The 13,723-nt window shown below is 43.9% G+C and overlaps 1 protein-coding gene across 24 annotated transcripts in view; it reads right to left on the bottom strand.

The window, feature by feature from the left end:
• Window positions 1-3,565: 3,565 nt before the first annotated feature.
• Window positions 3,566-13,723, bottom strand: part of TCF7L2 (transcription factor 7-like 2 (T-cell specific, HMG-box)) — a 228,163-nt gene continuing 218,005 nt past the window's right edge. For 6 of the 24 annotated variants that reach the window (XM_006831367.1, XM_006831358.1, XM_006831359.1 and 3 more), the window contains 2 exons: window positions 12,015-12,063; window positions 3,597-3,993 (listed from right to left, as the gene is read on the bottom strand). In XM_006831367.1, coding sequence (XP_006831430.1) covers window positions 3,914-3,993; window positions 12,015-12,063 — 129 coding nt within the window. In that variant the 3' untranslated portion in view covers window positions 3,597-3,913. Of the gene's footprint in view, window positions 3,994-8,384; window positions 8,410-9,288; window positions 9,362-9,990; window positions 10,064-11,404; window positions 11,456-12,014; window positions 12,064-13,723 lie in introns of all 24 variants that reach the window. The other 18 variants (XM_006831347.1, XM_006831348.1, XM_006831350.1 and 15 more) reach the window with 12 other exon arrangements.

Here is a 13,723-nt window from a genome sequence, read left to right as displayed (position 1 = left end):
CAAAAAAACCTCACATTCCATAATCAAGAGGCCTATGGGTAATGTACATCCACGGCCACTCTGGGTTGTTAAAAAAAGGGCAGAGAGAGTGCTGAAAGAATGCCTAGGAGGAAACCATAACTGACCCTTGAGGGGTCAGGACCACCTTCCCAGACAGTGATGTCTCACTGAGATCTGAAAGATGGGAGGTAGGGGTGCGGAGACCTAGAAGCAGAACAGAATCTTCCAGAGTGGAACTGCATCTTTGAAAGCTGAAGAACAAGAAAGTGGGTATGTGACTGAGTGTGGGAGACATAGGGGGAGGTGGCTTCAAAAGTCCTTTAAAAGGACTGTCCCCTCACTTCTGTTTGGGAGAGAGCCATTTTACACGAGTGCAAAGCAATACAACTTGAGTGTTAAAAAGAGCATGGATTTAGAGTCAAATCTGGAAATAAAATGGAAAAGACACTTCAACTCTTAAGTTTCCAAATCTATCTTTTAAAGGCAGAGGAGAGTAGTGGGGAAGAATAGTATCTACTTCAGGCGGTGTGAAGAATAAGTGAGAAAATGCACATACATGGCTTGGCCCGCTACCACAAAGAACAGATACTGTTCTGTTTGTCTTTAATTTGATTTCGTGTGTTTCCTGAGGTCACTCTGGGCCCAGTGTACAAAATGAACTAGGAAAGGACAGCCAGAAACACTCCTCCTCTCCACAGCTCTGCGATGCAAAGCAAAGCAAAACAAAATGTCCATGTTTTATAGAACAGAGCTAGCTTGAGCGAAGCTCAGTTTCTCAGGAGCTTTACTTGAAGACCAAAAGGCAAGGCTAAAAATAACAACATTGTCAACACGAACGGTGTCAACCCTCACTAAAATCAAGTCCTTTGAAAGGTGTGCAATGAGTCTAAAAGCTAAGGTAGTTATCCTAAGTGGAACAATGTTCTATCTGGGCCCATCTATCCCAATCAGTGGGAGAAATGAAATCAAAGGGAAACCTTCAGAGAGTCTCCACCACTGTTGATGAACACACACTCGCGTCAGGCCAGGGTCAAAGAGCTCGGGTTCTCCAGACTGCAAGACCCCTCAGTACAAACCTGTAAGTCAACCACCCACCCTTGTTGAAATTCCCTCAAAGGCTTCTTGCACAATTGCTCACTACTGGAGGGTAGGGTTCCGTTCGATCCACTTACATCTCTGCCTGCAACTCTTTGGAATGAAGACACTTTCACATCAATGACTTTTAGGTGGTGATGGCCAAGTTCCTTAAGTCTCATTAACAAGAGTTAGCCTTTCTGCTGACATGGTGAGAGGGAGGAAGAAGCTGCATCAGAGTAACTGCATCATGCTCTGAAACTGTGCTGTAGGAGGGGGGCAAGGAGCGCTCAGTCATGGAATCCTCGACTTCCAATCGTGAGGAAGACACAGGACTAAGCAGTGTTTCATTCTATTGTGACTGGGGTCACCGTGAGTCAGGGGCCAACTTCCTGACAGCTAACACCAAGTGTGCTCTGCTTTGAGAAAGAATCTATTAGTGATGACATAGTTGGATGACATGCAGAACGACACACACCAAGGGTTCCCCTTTATGTCTGTACTCTTCAGTACAAATGTCCCATTATAACAAGCTGGTTGTACCAGTATGCCAAATGGGCATAAAGGGTGGGGAGTGGGGTGGTCCATCCATCCCAAATGTTTAAGACCAGTTTTTGTTTTCCACATCACCACCTACTTATCCAGGCACTAATCGCAGGCTCTGGATCCAGCTTGGGAATACCTTTCTCTTGATGAGGGTCAATCCAGTTGCCCCAGAGAGAAAACCCCAATCAGAGACACACGTGACCAGCCTGTATCTGCACATACTAAGTTGCTTTTATTAATCCAGAATGGCATGCTACAGATAGATACTGTACAGCGTGAACATTTATTCATTACAAAAATGGCTTTCAAACCATTAAAAATGAAATTGGAATAAGAGCATAAAACGGAACAGTAACGTCACAACTGTTAGGAAACATTCAAAGTATTCACAAAAAAATGTTATAGTTAGCATCTTAATAAACCAGAGAAAAATCAGAGACAGTTTTACAATCGCTTCATGTCAACTACAATGGCACTGAATGAACAGGTTTCAGCTTTATACAGCATTTTGCAACATCAACATGCCTAGGTTTTTTTTTTTTTTGTCTTTTTTTTTTTTTTTTTTTAAGTTCGCTACCTACTTGTATGTAGAAAGTATACATAGAAGCGGCAGCTTGTTTTCCTTTTAAGAGTAATCTAATATACAGAATTTTGGCCCTTAAGGGTTTATACCTCTTCATTTAAAATGCTTTCCGGACAATCGGCTACCAAGCACATCTTGTTATAGGGTGACATTCAAACTACATACAGATCTACCTATGTAACATCACAGCAAAACAGGATGAACAAAAATTACAGCATCAAAAAGAGGGAGAAAGCTATCATCACTGAGAAATTTGGCACATAACATTTTGCACACGGTCAGTCCATTTCCAAATGGCGCAGGGCGTTCCACTGCAAGTTCGAAGGGGGACCCAGGACAGTCCCACTGTTTCTCAGACAGCGTCGCTAAAATTCCCTCACTGATTTTCAAGTCTTATTATACATAATGGCTTTTAAAGCAACTTTTGTTAATGCTACTGATCCTTTAATGCAATTATGAATGTCCATTTGGCGGCATCTGGGTTTCATACAGCAAAGAAAAAAAAAGGGAAACAAAAAAATATATATATACACATTTTATATATAAACTTAAAAACCTTGTACAAATGAGTCGTCATATATAAGATGCTTATGCTAAGGGGAGGGGGGGAAAAAAACTTTATACAGTTTCAAGAAAAAGGAAAACATATTTAAAAAGGAACACGGTACAGGTACGACAAGCAGTCTCTAAAGCAATAAATACTACTGGTCCAACAGCGTTGAGATTCCATTAATTGTTGAGTAGCATCCCCCTCCCCCCAAAAGAACAACACCATGGAACAAGGTAATATTAACACATTTTAACCCTTTGTTTCTGTACATTTAAACAATAACAAGTAACATCACAATAAAAGTTGTTTCACACGGGGCTGGGAGGGTAGGGGTGGAGGAGTAATGGCACTGCATTCATTGTGCCCTGTGGTTTCAAAACCAGATGTAAAATGATTGGTTCGCAAGCTCGTATTTAATACAAATAATACAGAACCAACTCCTTCTGGAGGGCTGCTTCAAAATTGCTGCTTTTTTTTTCCTTTTTGTTTTTAATCAGTCTTTTTAAAACTAAGCTATCGGAACTACATAACAATTATGTATATATATATATATTTTAAACGCTACAAAGACTTTAAACAGCTGTTGATAAAAATTTTGGTAGAATCATGAGGTTCTTCTCTCATCTACATATTTAAAAGGAGAAATTGAAATAAGAATGGGTCAAATATTGACCAATGAACTCGATAAACATCAACTAATGTAGCCACATGGCACAAAATTAAAGGGTACAAAACAGAACCTTTCAAAGGGGGCGGAAAGAAAGAAAAGGCCAACAAAACATGAAACCAACCAACCAACCAACCAACCAACCAACCAACCAACCGGAGCGCACGAAGCTAAAGCTATTCTAAAGACTTGGTAACGAGGGAGAGTGGCTGGGGCTGGGTCCCGGCCAGCACACTGTGGGAATGTAAGGAAGATGTCGACGGTTGTGCAAGAGAGGAAGCGGGTGGCAGGTCCAGGGCCCCGTTGGGGCACAGGGTGGGAGCCTTGCCGTGGGTGGTCTCGGCGAGGAGGAGGGCGGGCGGTGGAGGCATCATGGAGAGGTGGGCCAGGGGGTCAGGCTTCAGGGAGAGCGAGAGAGGTTGGGTCTGCTCAGTCTGCAACTTGGCATCGTGGGAAGGGGAGCCTAGCAGGTTGGGGGAGGGAGGAGGCGAGTCTAGTAAGCTTCCATCTGAAGAGGGTGGGCTGAGGCAGCTACCTTCACCTTGTATGTAGCGAACGCACTTTTTTTTTCTCCTAGAAACAGGGGGAGAGAGTTGTCAGTGAGCACAGGGCAAAGACAACAATCATCTACTGCTCAGAGCCAACCACCATCACCGGCAGATGCACACCCGGTGGCCGAGAACATTAAAGATGTACTGGGGTGCTCCCCACCCCCACCTATGCCCACAGACCCACCCCGGCCCAAACATAAGTGGGCACAGGGGACAGGACCTGTGGACCATGGCTCCTACTAGCCAGGGAGTGGCTTTGACCAAATGGCGAGTCACTGAAAAGCCTCATGGTTTCTATGATCGCTTAGAATTGGCAACCTTCCCACCCGACTCCACCAAGCCCCTTTCCCACTATTGCTACACCAAACCCCTTCAGGGGTGTGTGTCTGTATGTGTTTAAAAGAGAAAGACAGCGTTTCCGTCCCCAAAGCCTCATATGAATACGAAACTCTTAAAATGTTGACAGTTGAGCCCTCGTCGCTGAAGGCAGCGCTAGCAAGAGGCTTTACGTTTAACACCACCACCACCACCAACTCCTCCTTGAGGCTCCCAGCTCAGAGAGCTCTCGGGCTTGTCTGTTAAGAACCACACCAAATCAAGAGAGGTCAGAATCAGGTGAGAGGGGGAAAACAAAATTAAAATGAAATAAACTTAAAAACAAAAAGCAACCAACCAAACAAACAAAAACAAAAACAAAAAACCAAACCAAACAAAAAAACCAGAAACAAAACCAAACCACCAAATCGGATAGAAGAGGATCAACAAAAGGTAGGGGGAGAGTAAGAAAAACAGAAATGATCCAAAGGAACAAGAATAACTGGTTGTATGGCCTGCAGGTTGTGGATTAAATTAAGTAAGAGTTAAACTTGATTTTTAAAAAAAATTTTTTTTAAAGATTTAGGGTTTCCCATCCCCCAACCCCAGAGTGAGAAGGTTGGCAGGAGAGAAGGTGAGGATGGAGGTGGGGCGGGGGACAGGGTCCTCAGCAGGGCCCTGGGCATTGTGGGTATTGTCAGTATGCCGAGGATGGAGTTGGGTGCAGCACAAACCCGTCACAGGAGGTGACAACCACGAAGACCCGCCAGGGAACCATAGCACGGATTTTTCCTTGCAGGTGTTGGGTCTCGTGATTCGTTTTTAAACCAGTAAGACTAACTGTTTCCCTATACATGAAATAGCGTCTCCCGCTTCTCTACTCCCCTCTGATGGAAGAAATAGAAATGAGAATTTTCAAGACTTTCTTAGTTGCTTATCATCAAAGGATGAGATTGGGTAAATCCACTATGAAACTGAGCAAGGGACTTCAAAAATTTCTCCTGCCATGAATCCCAGTTTGCCGGGATACTACTGTTGGGGATACCACTGGGATCCTAGGGGGCAACCCACCCCACTAACGGTATGAAAGCAATACAGATAGAGGGGATTTGCTGATCTTAGGAGCCCTAGCAATGTAGTCAAAACCATGGCTGGTAACGCTCCATCTAAAATTAAGTGCATAAGCACTGGATGGCTTTTAGCCACTAGAAAGCCACCAAGATGCTGCCTGATTGAGGGCCACCACTGTCGGACAATGTCACTGGCCTTTGAAAGGAAGGGGTATTGAGTGTGTCTCAAGAGCCCTCTGATCATGCTCCTCCCTGTGTGGGTGTGGACTCAGCAAGATGGCGGAAGGTAGGGAAGAAGGGGAGGGGAGGAAGGATACATGCTGTCCTCTACCTCCCAGAGGCTGAGACCCATTGGGTGATGCCCTCGGGGTCTGTGTGTCTCCTCTGGATCAACAGGGACTCTGGGCTGGGGATTGCAGGTCATGCCACAGCTCCCCTCTCATCCTCAATTTGGGGAGGCTCCTTTTGCTCCTCTGGATAGAATAAAACAGACTGTGGGTTCTGCTTCATCCCAGAATCCAAGGAAAATAATTACGTCCTCTCCAAGTTTTAAGCCACCTTAGCCTGCAGATCAAAACATGCTCAAAGACTAAGATGACCATGCAATTTAAAAATGGGAGACGGAAGGAGGTATGGAGGGTGGGGGTGGGGGTGGGGAAGACATAAGCCAAATTGAGAAAGCAACAGGGGAAAAATGAGACAGCTGAAAGGAAAGGGAGAGGGAGAAAGTGGGAAAGGGGAAAAACATCAGGGACAACAAGGAATGACATCAAGCAGCATTCCATGCTATATTAGGGCAGAGTGGAAAGATGAGAAAAGCAACTTGGTGGGCTCAAAACAGAATCTTGTTAAAATGTCCTCAAATGTCAAATACATGAGAAACCCTGTGTAGCAAGCTAGGAGCCCTGATTGGCTGGGAGCGGGTCTAGTGCTGTCTTTACCCCGCCCACCTTCCTTAAGACCTAGACGTTTCCATATCACAGGGATGGGGAGGGCACTGGCAACATGGCTTGGATGACAAAACAATGGTGCTGCCAATGAGTGGCCGAGCAAAGCCAGTTGGAACACAAACACATTTCCGATCAATCAGAAAATGCTTCATTTTGCAACTGCTTTTCTGTTTTATAGTGTATTTTGTCCTATTGGTTTAGCATCGAGCCACACATGGCAAAATTGAATGGATATGTTGAAGAATGACTGGGCAGGTAACCTGGATTTGTAGCACCCCGGCCCCCAAACCTGGCTCCATCTCCGATCTGAGGGGTGGCGTCTTAAAAATCTCTGTCTAGCCCTATAGTATTTATTCTGTATCTACACATTTATTATTAAATTAGGGGGTCTTCCTGATCCTGTTCTGGAATAACACCTTTCAGAGTGTGCACAATAGCGTCTGTTGTACAAGTTCTACAAGTCACGAGAACTCCCTTCTACATGGACCTTCAAACAAGAAACAACGTTTCTTACGGGTTATGAAAAATGTGTCCAACAGAATGGCCGCTGGGAAAGTTCTAATGCTGCTGATGCTAGAAAGAAACCCAATGAGGATCTGCTGGACTCCAGGCCTCTCAGCATCTGTAACCCCCAAAACACTGCCATGCATAGCTGGTCCCCAAATCCGTACGTTAGAAAGTTATGCTGCTAAATCATGAAGCCGCAGCTACAAAGGTGCCTTTTTGTTTTGTTTTATTGGTTTACTGACAACAAAACATTGCTGTCTGAAGGAAGATAACACACCCTGGCTTTAAACTAGGTGTGAACTGTGTCTTAGGGCTGTGTCTCAGTCAACACTACAAAGGGGTCAGGGAGGGGTGGGAAAATCACGTTGAACGGCAGCAATCGCTTCTGAAACAAAAAAGGGATTCCGGAACTAGCTACACCCCCAGGATTAATGTAAACGAAGCAGCACCAGAGCAGTCTCACTGTGCACACAATGTGGCCCACGTCTGTAACTCAGGAGAACACTCTCTTTCCACGAGGACAGTGATCACTCACCATGGCTGGGTCTCTCCAAACAGGACTCTGAACATATTAAACTCACATGCCCAGATAAGGTCAGTGGGATTCCTGTCTTCCCTGGCTAACTCAGTGATTGTGGAGTTAACACCAGCTGACAGAGATAATAATTTAGGGCAGAGCAGAACTGCCACAGAGGGTTTCAAGGCTGTAAATCTTCATGGAAGTCCACCACCCCATCTTTGTTTTGCAAAACAGCTGGTGGGTTTGAACCGCTGACCTTTCAGTTAGCAGTTGAGTGCTTAACCACTGTACCACCAGGCGCCTTCTTTCTGGGTTTCTTGTTGTCAAGTGCCATCGAGTCGGCTCTGACTCCTAGCAACCCTGTATAGGGTTTCGGAGAGTAGTTGGTGGGTTTGAACCTTACGGTTTAGCAGTCCATTGCTTATACCACGGTGCCATACCAGGGCTCTCCTTGGTTCCTGTTTGTTGCTGTTATTGTCAAGTGGCACTGAGTCGATTCCGACTCATAGCCACCCTGCATAGGGTTTCTGAGGAGCAGCTGGTGACTTCAAAACGCTGACCTTGAGGCTCAAACCAACCTTTCAGTCTAGTGCTTATCTTACAGCGCCATACCCAACATCTCGCTTCAAATTCAAGATGAAGCTCTAGTGTGCTATCAGAGTAAACCCCCTGACTAGACTGGAAGGGCATTTGTCCCTTCTGTTAACACTGCCACCTCACAGTAAGACTCCTGCTATGCTCATCGATGGTCCCAACCTTTCTATTGACACCCCTGGATCCAGAGTCCTCTAGGTGAACCCCTCCCAATAAAGATGCCTGGGTCCTCTTCCCCTAAACGTCAGCTTGTTAATGGAGGTGCTTTACCGCTCTCTCGTACCAGCATCAGAGAAGGGGAAAGAGACACGGGAGACTCGTGGGCATGCACATGGTGTGATGGACATCTATCTAGAGTCTAAACACGGAGCACATGGTAAAGGCATGGAGGAGAGGAAAACGTGACGAGGGAGGTACTACAAACAAGGAGGCATGTTTGGGGTGTTGAGATACCTACCATCATAATATTCCAAATTCAAAGACTGCTTGTATCAGAACAAAGAAACAACAAATTTAACCAAAGGGGGTCATTACAGGAAAGGAAACGAGACAAGAAGTAGTTGGCACCCCTCCACCAAGAAGGAAGTGCCTACAGCCTTCCCTGAGATTACAAATTCGGTGGAAACCTGCAGGTGGAACATGGCTGTTTAATTTGGACTCTTCTGGGCTTTTCTGATTCCTTTTGGTACCAAGACTGCACAGGCTTAAATGTACGCGTTAAATTCTGCAGGCCTAGCAATGCTGCGGTCTGTGGCTACATGACTCGCTGCTTACAGCCCTTTAGCTGGTACATGCCATTCAATGCCACGCCTCTTTTCAGCACTGTAAAACAATGTCAGCTAGCCAAGCTCCTCTGTGCACAGACAGGAGGTGTTTAAACACAACACAAAAACCGAAAAAAAAAACAAAGCAAAGAAATACGGCTGCCCCAGAGCATGTCTCTGAGCGATCAGACTCCAAGGGCTTGGGAATGCCATCGCTGCCAAGTGTTCACCCATGTAACCTTTGGTGGTGTTTTTCTCTGTTCAGGATATATGCCAAAACAGCATTTGCAGGGTCCCGGCCAACACCAGGACTCCGGCTTTCAAAGCAAAAGGAGAAATGCCCTGGCTTTGTTGGTTAAAGTTGGGTCCCTCAGCTCTACCACGAGGGGCATGTTATTTGTTAAAAGCAGGGAGGGGTCCAGAAAGAGAAAAGTAGAGAGAGGAAATGGCATAAAATTAGCAAGGAAATTTTGAAGAATGAGGGTTATTATAACGTCATTGATGCCAATGGGGAAGTAGATGGGGACAAAGTCACCCTGAGGTACCAGAAGGACAGAATGCTTTGATTTTCCCAAAGGCCTAACAGTGGTAATATACCTGCACGGTTTGCACCATAAAGTCTGTCGGTCAAGCCCGAACAGTGCCCGACACTTCTTTGGAGTATTTGCATCTGTTAGCATAGGGTAAACACAAAAAATACAACACAATGGTGGGTGGAGCTCAGTGAGAAATCATCTCTTAGCTACTGCTTACTGTTCTGCTACATCACCTTGGTTTCATTTGATTTCTCTTCCCTTACCAAGTACATGAAAGGAAAGGGCTTCTATGAGTCAAAAGAAAAAAATAAATAAACAAAACAATAAAACACAAAAGGAAAATGATAACCAAAAAACAACAATGAAAAACAAATCAAAAGAGAGAGAAAGGGAGAGGGGGAGGTGACGTTCTTTGCTTCTACCTAGGCCAGGCTTACGGTGGACGTCACTGAGGCCCCATCCTTTGGCTGTCCTGAGGAAGGGGGTTGGCAGGCAACATTCCCTGGGAGGGGGGCGCGCTAGGGTTTGCTGTCGCTGACCCGAGGAGGTAGGAGCGAGGCTGTTTTACAGTGGCATTTTGGCTAGCAGCAGCTGGGAGAACAAACGTATCCCTCACAGACAGAGCCCAGCACATTTGGCAGTGCCCCGCTCCCTCGTGTCTCCTATGATCCACACACAGCTACAAAGCAACAGGGCAGAGAAGGGGAAAGGACCGAATAAACCAGCTGCAAACCAGCACAGCGGATCTGGGATCTATACACACCTGCAAGGGCCGCACCAGTTATTCTGTTGATCAAGGCCAAAGCGCGCTCGGCATTTCTTAGGAGCGCTCAGGTCTGAATGAGTTCAAAAGAGAAGCGAGCAGAGGAGAAGGAAGTGGGAGAGAGGGAGAAAGTGAGAGAGACAAAAAGAAGAGGAGAGAAGGGGTGGGAGAGAGGGAGGGGAAAAGAGAAAGATACAAATAAGAAAAAAATAAAAATAAAAAAGGGAATAAATCAATGACCTGGTTACTAATGGCAAAATATTGACTTTCGATTCTTAAAAAAAAAAAGAAAAGAAAGAAAAAAACCAAAAAACTTTCTTTTTTAATTAAAAAAAAAAAAATGGAGAAAATCACATTCTTATTCAACTTGTGAAATTAGCTGTTGCAAATAAAGCTGCAGTATCCCTTCTTTAAGGACTGTCGTAGAGGTTCGGTTTAAGGGAGGTTAGATACTGAAAAACTAACTCTCTCAAATAACAGTTTTCCTCTTTTTTTTGGTTTTGCTTTCCTTTTATTCCCCATCCCCAATTTTTTTTTTTTTTTTCTTAAAGAAGAAAATAAAGCGCAGGAGGGAATTAAGTTTGTAACATGCTTTTTTCTTCTCAGAGTGTAACAGTTTAAAGGGGAAAAAACAAAACAAAACAAAAACCAACTACAAATAAAAACAAAATGAAACAAAACAGAAAGAAACAAAGAAAGAAAAGGGCTGTGGTGTTGGGATATTGCAGCTTTTGGAATGTTCATCATTTCTTTCCCTGTTTACTTATTTTCATTAATATTAAGAGAGGAACAGATAAAGGTATAAACAGGTGTGAGAATGAGCTGTTACAGTTAGTTGAAAGCTCAGAGCAGCTTGTAAGCAAGCAGTTAGTAAATGCTAGTGGATTGCAAATTATGAGCAGAAAAGCAAAAGGAAGAAAAAAATAAAAATAAAAAAAGCAAAGGCAAAAAAAAATAAATAATAATACTGCAGATGCATGCTTGCACGAGAAAACTTAGTGGGAGCGATGAAAAATGCCATTAGATTAAGGAGGTTTATTAATGAATTCCTTCCATTTTCTTTTTGTCTTTTTTTTTTTTTTCTAAACCAGTCTCTTTTAAAGAAATACTGCATATTCAATTTGCACAGTTAGTTCAACTCTAAAATCACTGTCCGTCACTGCTTAAACAACTGTTATGGGAAAAATAATAAACAAAAGTTAAATTAAATTAAAAACAAAAAACAAAAAAACAACAACAAAAGCAACTGAAGAAAAAAAAAAAAAGTTCTACTGAAACATACAAAACCGGGTAGATGGTCATTTAAAGAATGTTCAAATGTCATACGTGTTTAAATGTTAATAAAACTAGAATGGCAAGAAAAATTTAAAAACAGTTTATCAACTATTTTAATGACTCAAAATGACATTAGCACCTGTAATCGGAGGAAGTGAAAGGCAAGGATTTAGGAAACATTCGCTGTGTTCTGAAAAAAAAGAACAAATTATACAAAGCCTTCAAAATGGTTGGTTGGTTTGTTTGTAAACGTCTGAGCCTCTCTGAGATTGCCTATGCAGTATTTCTAATTGCTTCTACAGAATGACAAACCTCCTTAATTTAAAATGGGTGCAATTTACCACTGTAAAAGCATGCAGTAGAACACTCAGGAACAGCCCAGTTAATATCAAACACACACACACACTCCTCCCTTAGCCCCCTCCTTGGCCCTCCTCAGACACATACAGAGTAAGCAGACTATAAATCCCAACCTAGGCAAGCCTACATTACAGGCTATGAAATTATTTAAGAACACATTCCACTAGAATTACAATGTGCTTTTCATGCAACAATGAATGTTACTGGCTTTAAAAGGGCAGTCATGAAGCAATTAATTAAAATGCATAAACAAAAAGGCTGGCTACGGTAGGCTCCCCCACAATGTCCTGGCCTTGGATTTCTCATGCCTCCCTCAGATAGAACCCTAGCATAAAAGTGGTCCTGAGGTGCCGTTCCTACCTCCCTACGGATGGATGCTCGCAACTTACCATTGGTCTCTCCTGGCTGTTTATCCCTTTTCCTCTTCTTCTTCTTCCCCTAAAAGAACAGACAAAACATAGGGTATTACTTTATGAAACAGTGACCAGGGCACCGAGAAGGGCAGGGCAGGCAAACAGAAATAGTGTTCTCTCAATCACACCAGGTCCTCCTATGCTGGCTAACCTCCTGGGATTCAAATGCTGTTGGACTGCTACCAATTCCTTACGAGAGGACAAGGGGCCACTAGGAGTTAAAGAAAAGATGTCTGTCTACCCTGGAAGCTGTCCTGACCCAGGAGCATGGTATTTCAGAAAAGGGAGAGGAAGATATAAGGGAGGAGGGGCTGGGAGCAGCGCAAGAGCCAGTGGCCACTAGATTACATGGTCTTGGGAAAAGCAAACACTGATAGCTACTAGGCTTAGGGTACCCTTGCCCCCTACAGAGCTTCACTGAAGCATGGGTTTTGGTTTTTAAAAATGGGCAGATCAAAAGGAAAAAAGAGACCCCAAAATCATCCGAGTTCCTTTCAGAATCACTAGGTGGACATTCCTGAAAGAGGGGGCGGATGCTTCGATTCGTCCCTCTTATAGAACATGATGGTAATGCTCCTAAATCATAACCGCTAACAGCTATGCATGACCAAGGAGCCCTGGTGGTGCAGAGGCGAGGACTGGACTGCTAAGAGAAGGGTTGGCAGTCCAAACCTGCTCAGAGGTTCTGTGGGAGAAAGATCTAGAAAACCTGTTTCTATAAAGATGACAGCCAAGGAAACCCTGTGGAGCAGTCTTATTTTACCATGCAGAGTTGCTACAAGTCAGAATTGATTCAATGGTACCCAACAACATAATGGGAGTCCTGGTGTGATGCTGTGGGTTAATGTGTTGGACTGCAAAGTCAGTTTGAATGGCAAGATTGACGGTTCAAGCTCATCAGCCACTCCTAGGAAAGCCTATACAGCGTCGCTATGAGTTGGAACTGACTCGTTGGCACTTAACAACAGCAACAATATAATGACCAAATAGAAACTCCAAAAGAAATACCATCAAGGTCTCATCATAATCAGATCTGTGAAGATATAACTCTGTGATTCTTGTTCCACAGACTATTCTTGATGGCAGGGAAGGAGGGAGCTTGAATGTGTTCAAGTCTGTGTCTAAAAAGAACCAACACAATGCAAAAAGAATCAAAGATATAGTTTTGTAGCCCTAGCATTTATCGAAGGGCATGGTAGCTCTGTAGGATAAGCACTGGACTGTGGACCACAAGGTCAGCTGTTCAAGTCCACCAGTAGGTCTGTGGGAGAGAGATCAGGCTTTCTGTACCGGCAAAGATTTACAGCCTCGGAAAACCCTATACAGGGTGACTGTGAATTGGAACTGACTCAACAGTACTTAATAACAACAGTATTTATTGAACACATACTTTAAAAAAGATTATGGAAAAATGGAATTAAAAGAGAAAAGCATTTCCCAACAAACTTTTTGAACCCCATCATTTGTGTTTTACATATATTGCTTTAACTCTATAGTCCTACACAACAGATATTATCACTATTCCAATTATGCAGATAAGGAGCCCGAGACACAGAGGGATTACACGACTTTCCTGAGACCACACACAGAGCTAACAAGTAGAGGGACTGTGATGTGAACTCTTACAGTCCCACTGCCCTCACTGGTGCCATGTGCCACTGGGCTGTTGTTGTTGCTATTAAGTG

This window comes from Chrysochloris asiatica, unplaced genomic scaffold (assembly GCF_000296735.1).
Source record: "Chrysochloris asiatica unplaced genomic scaffold, ChrAsi1.0 scaffold00003, whole genome shotgun sequence".
Lineage (NCBI taxonomy): Eukaryota > Metazoa > Chordata > Mammalia > Afrosoricida > Chrysochloridae > Chrysochloris > Chrysochloris asiatica.
Note: the sequence above shows the minus strand (reverse complement) of the source record. Positions and strands in the feature narration are given on the sequence as shown.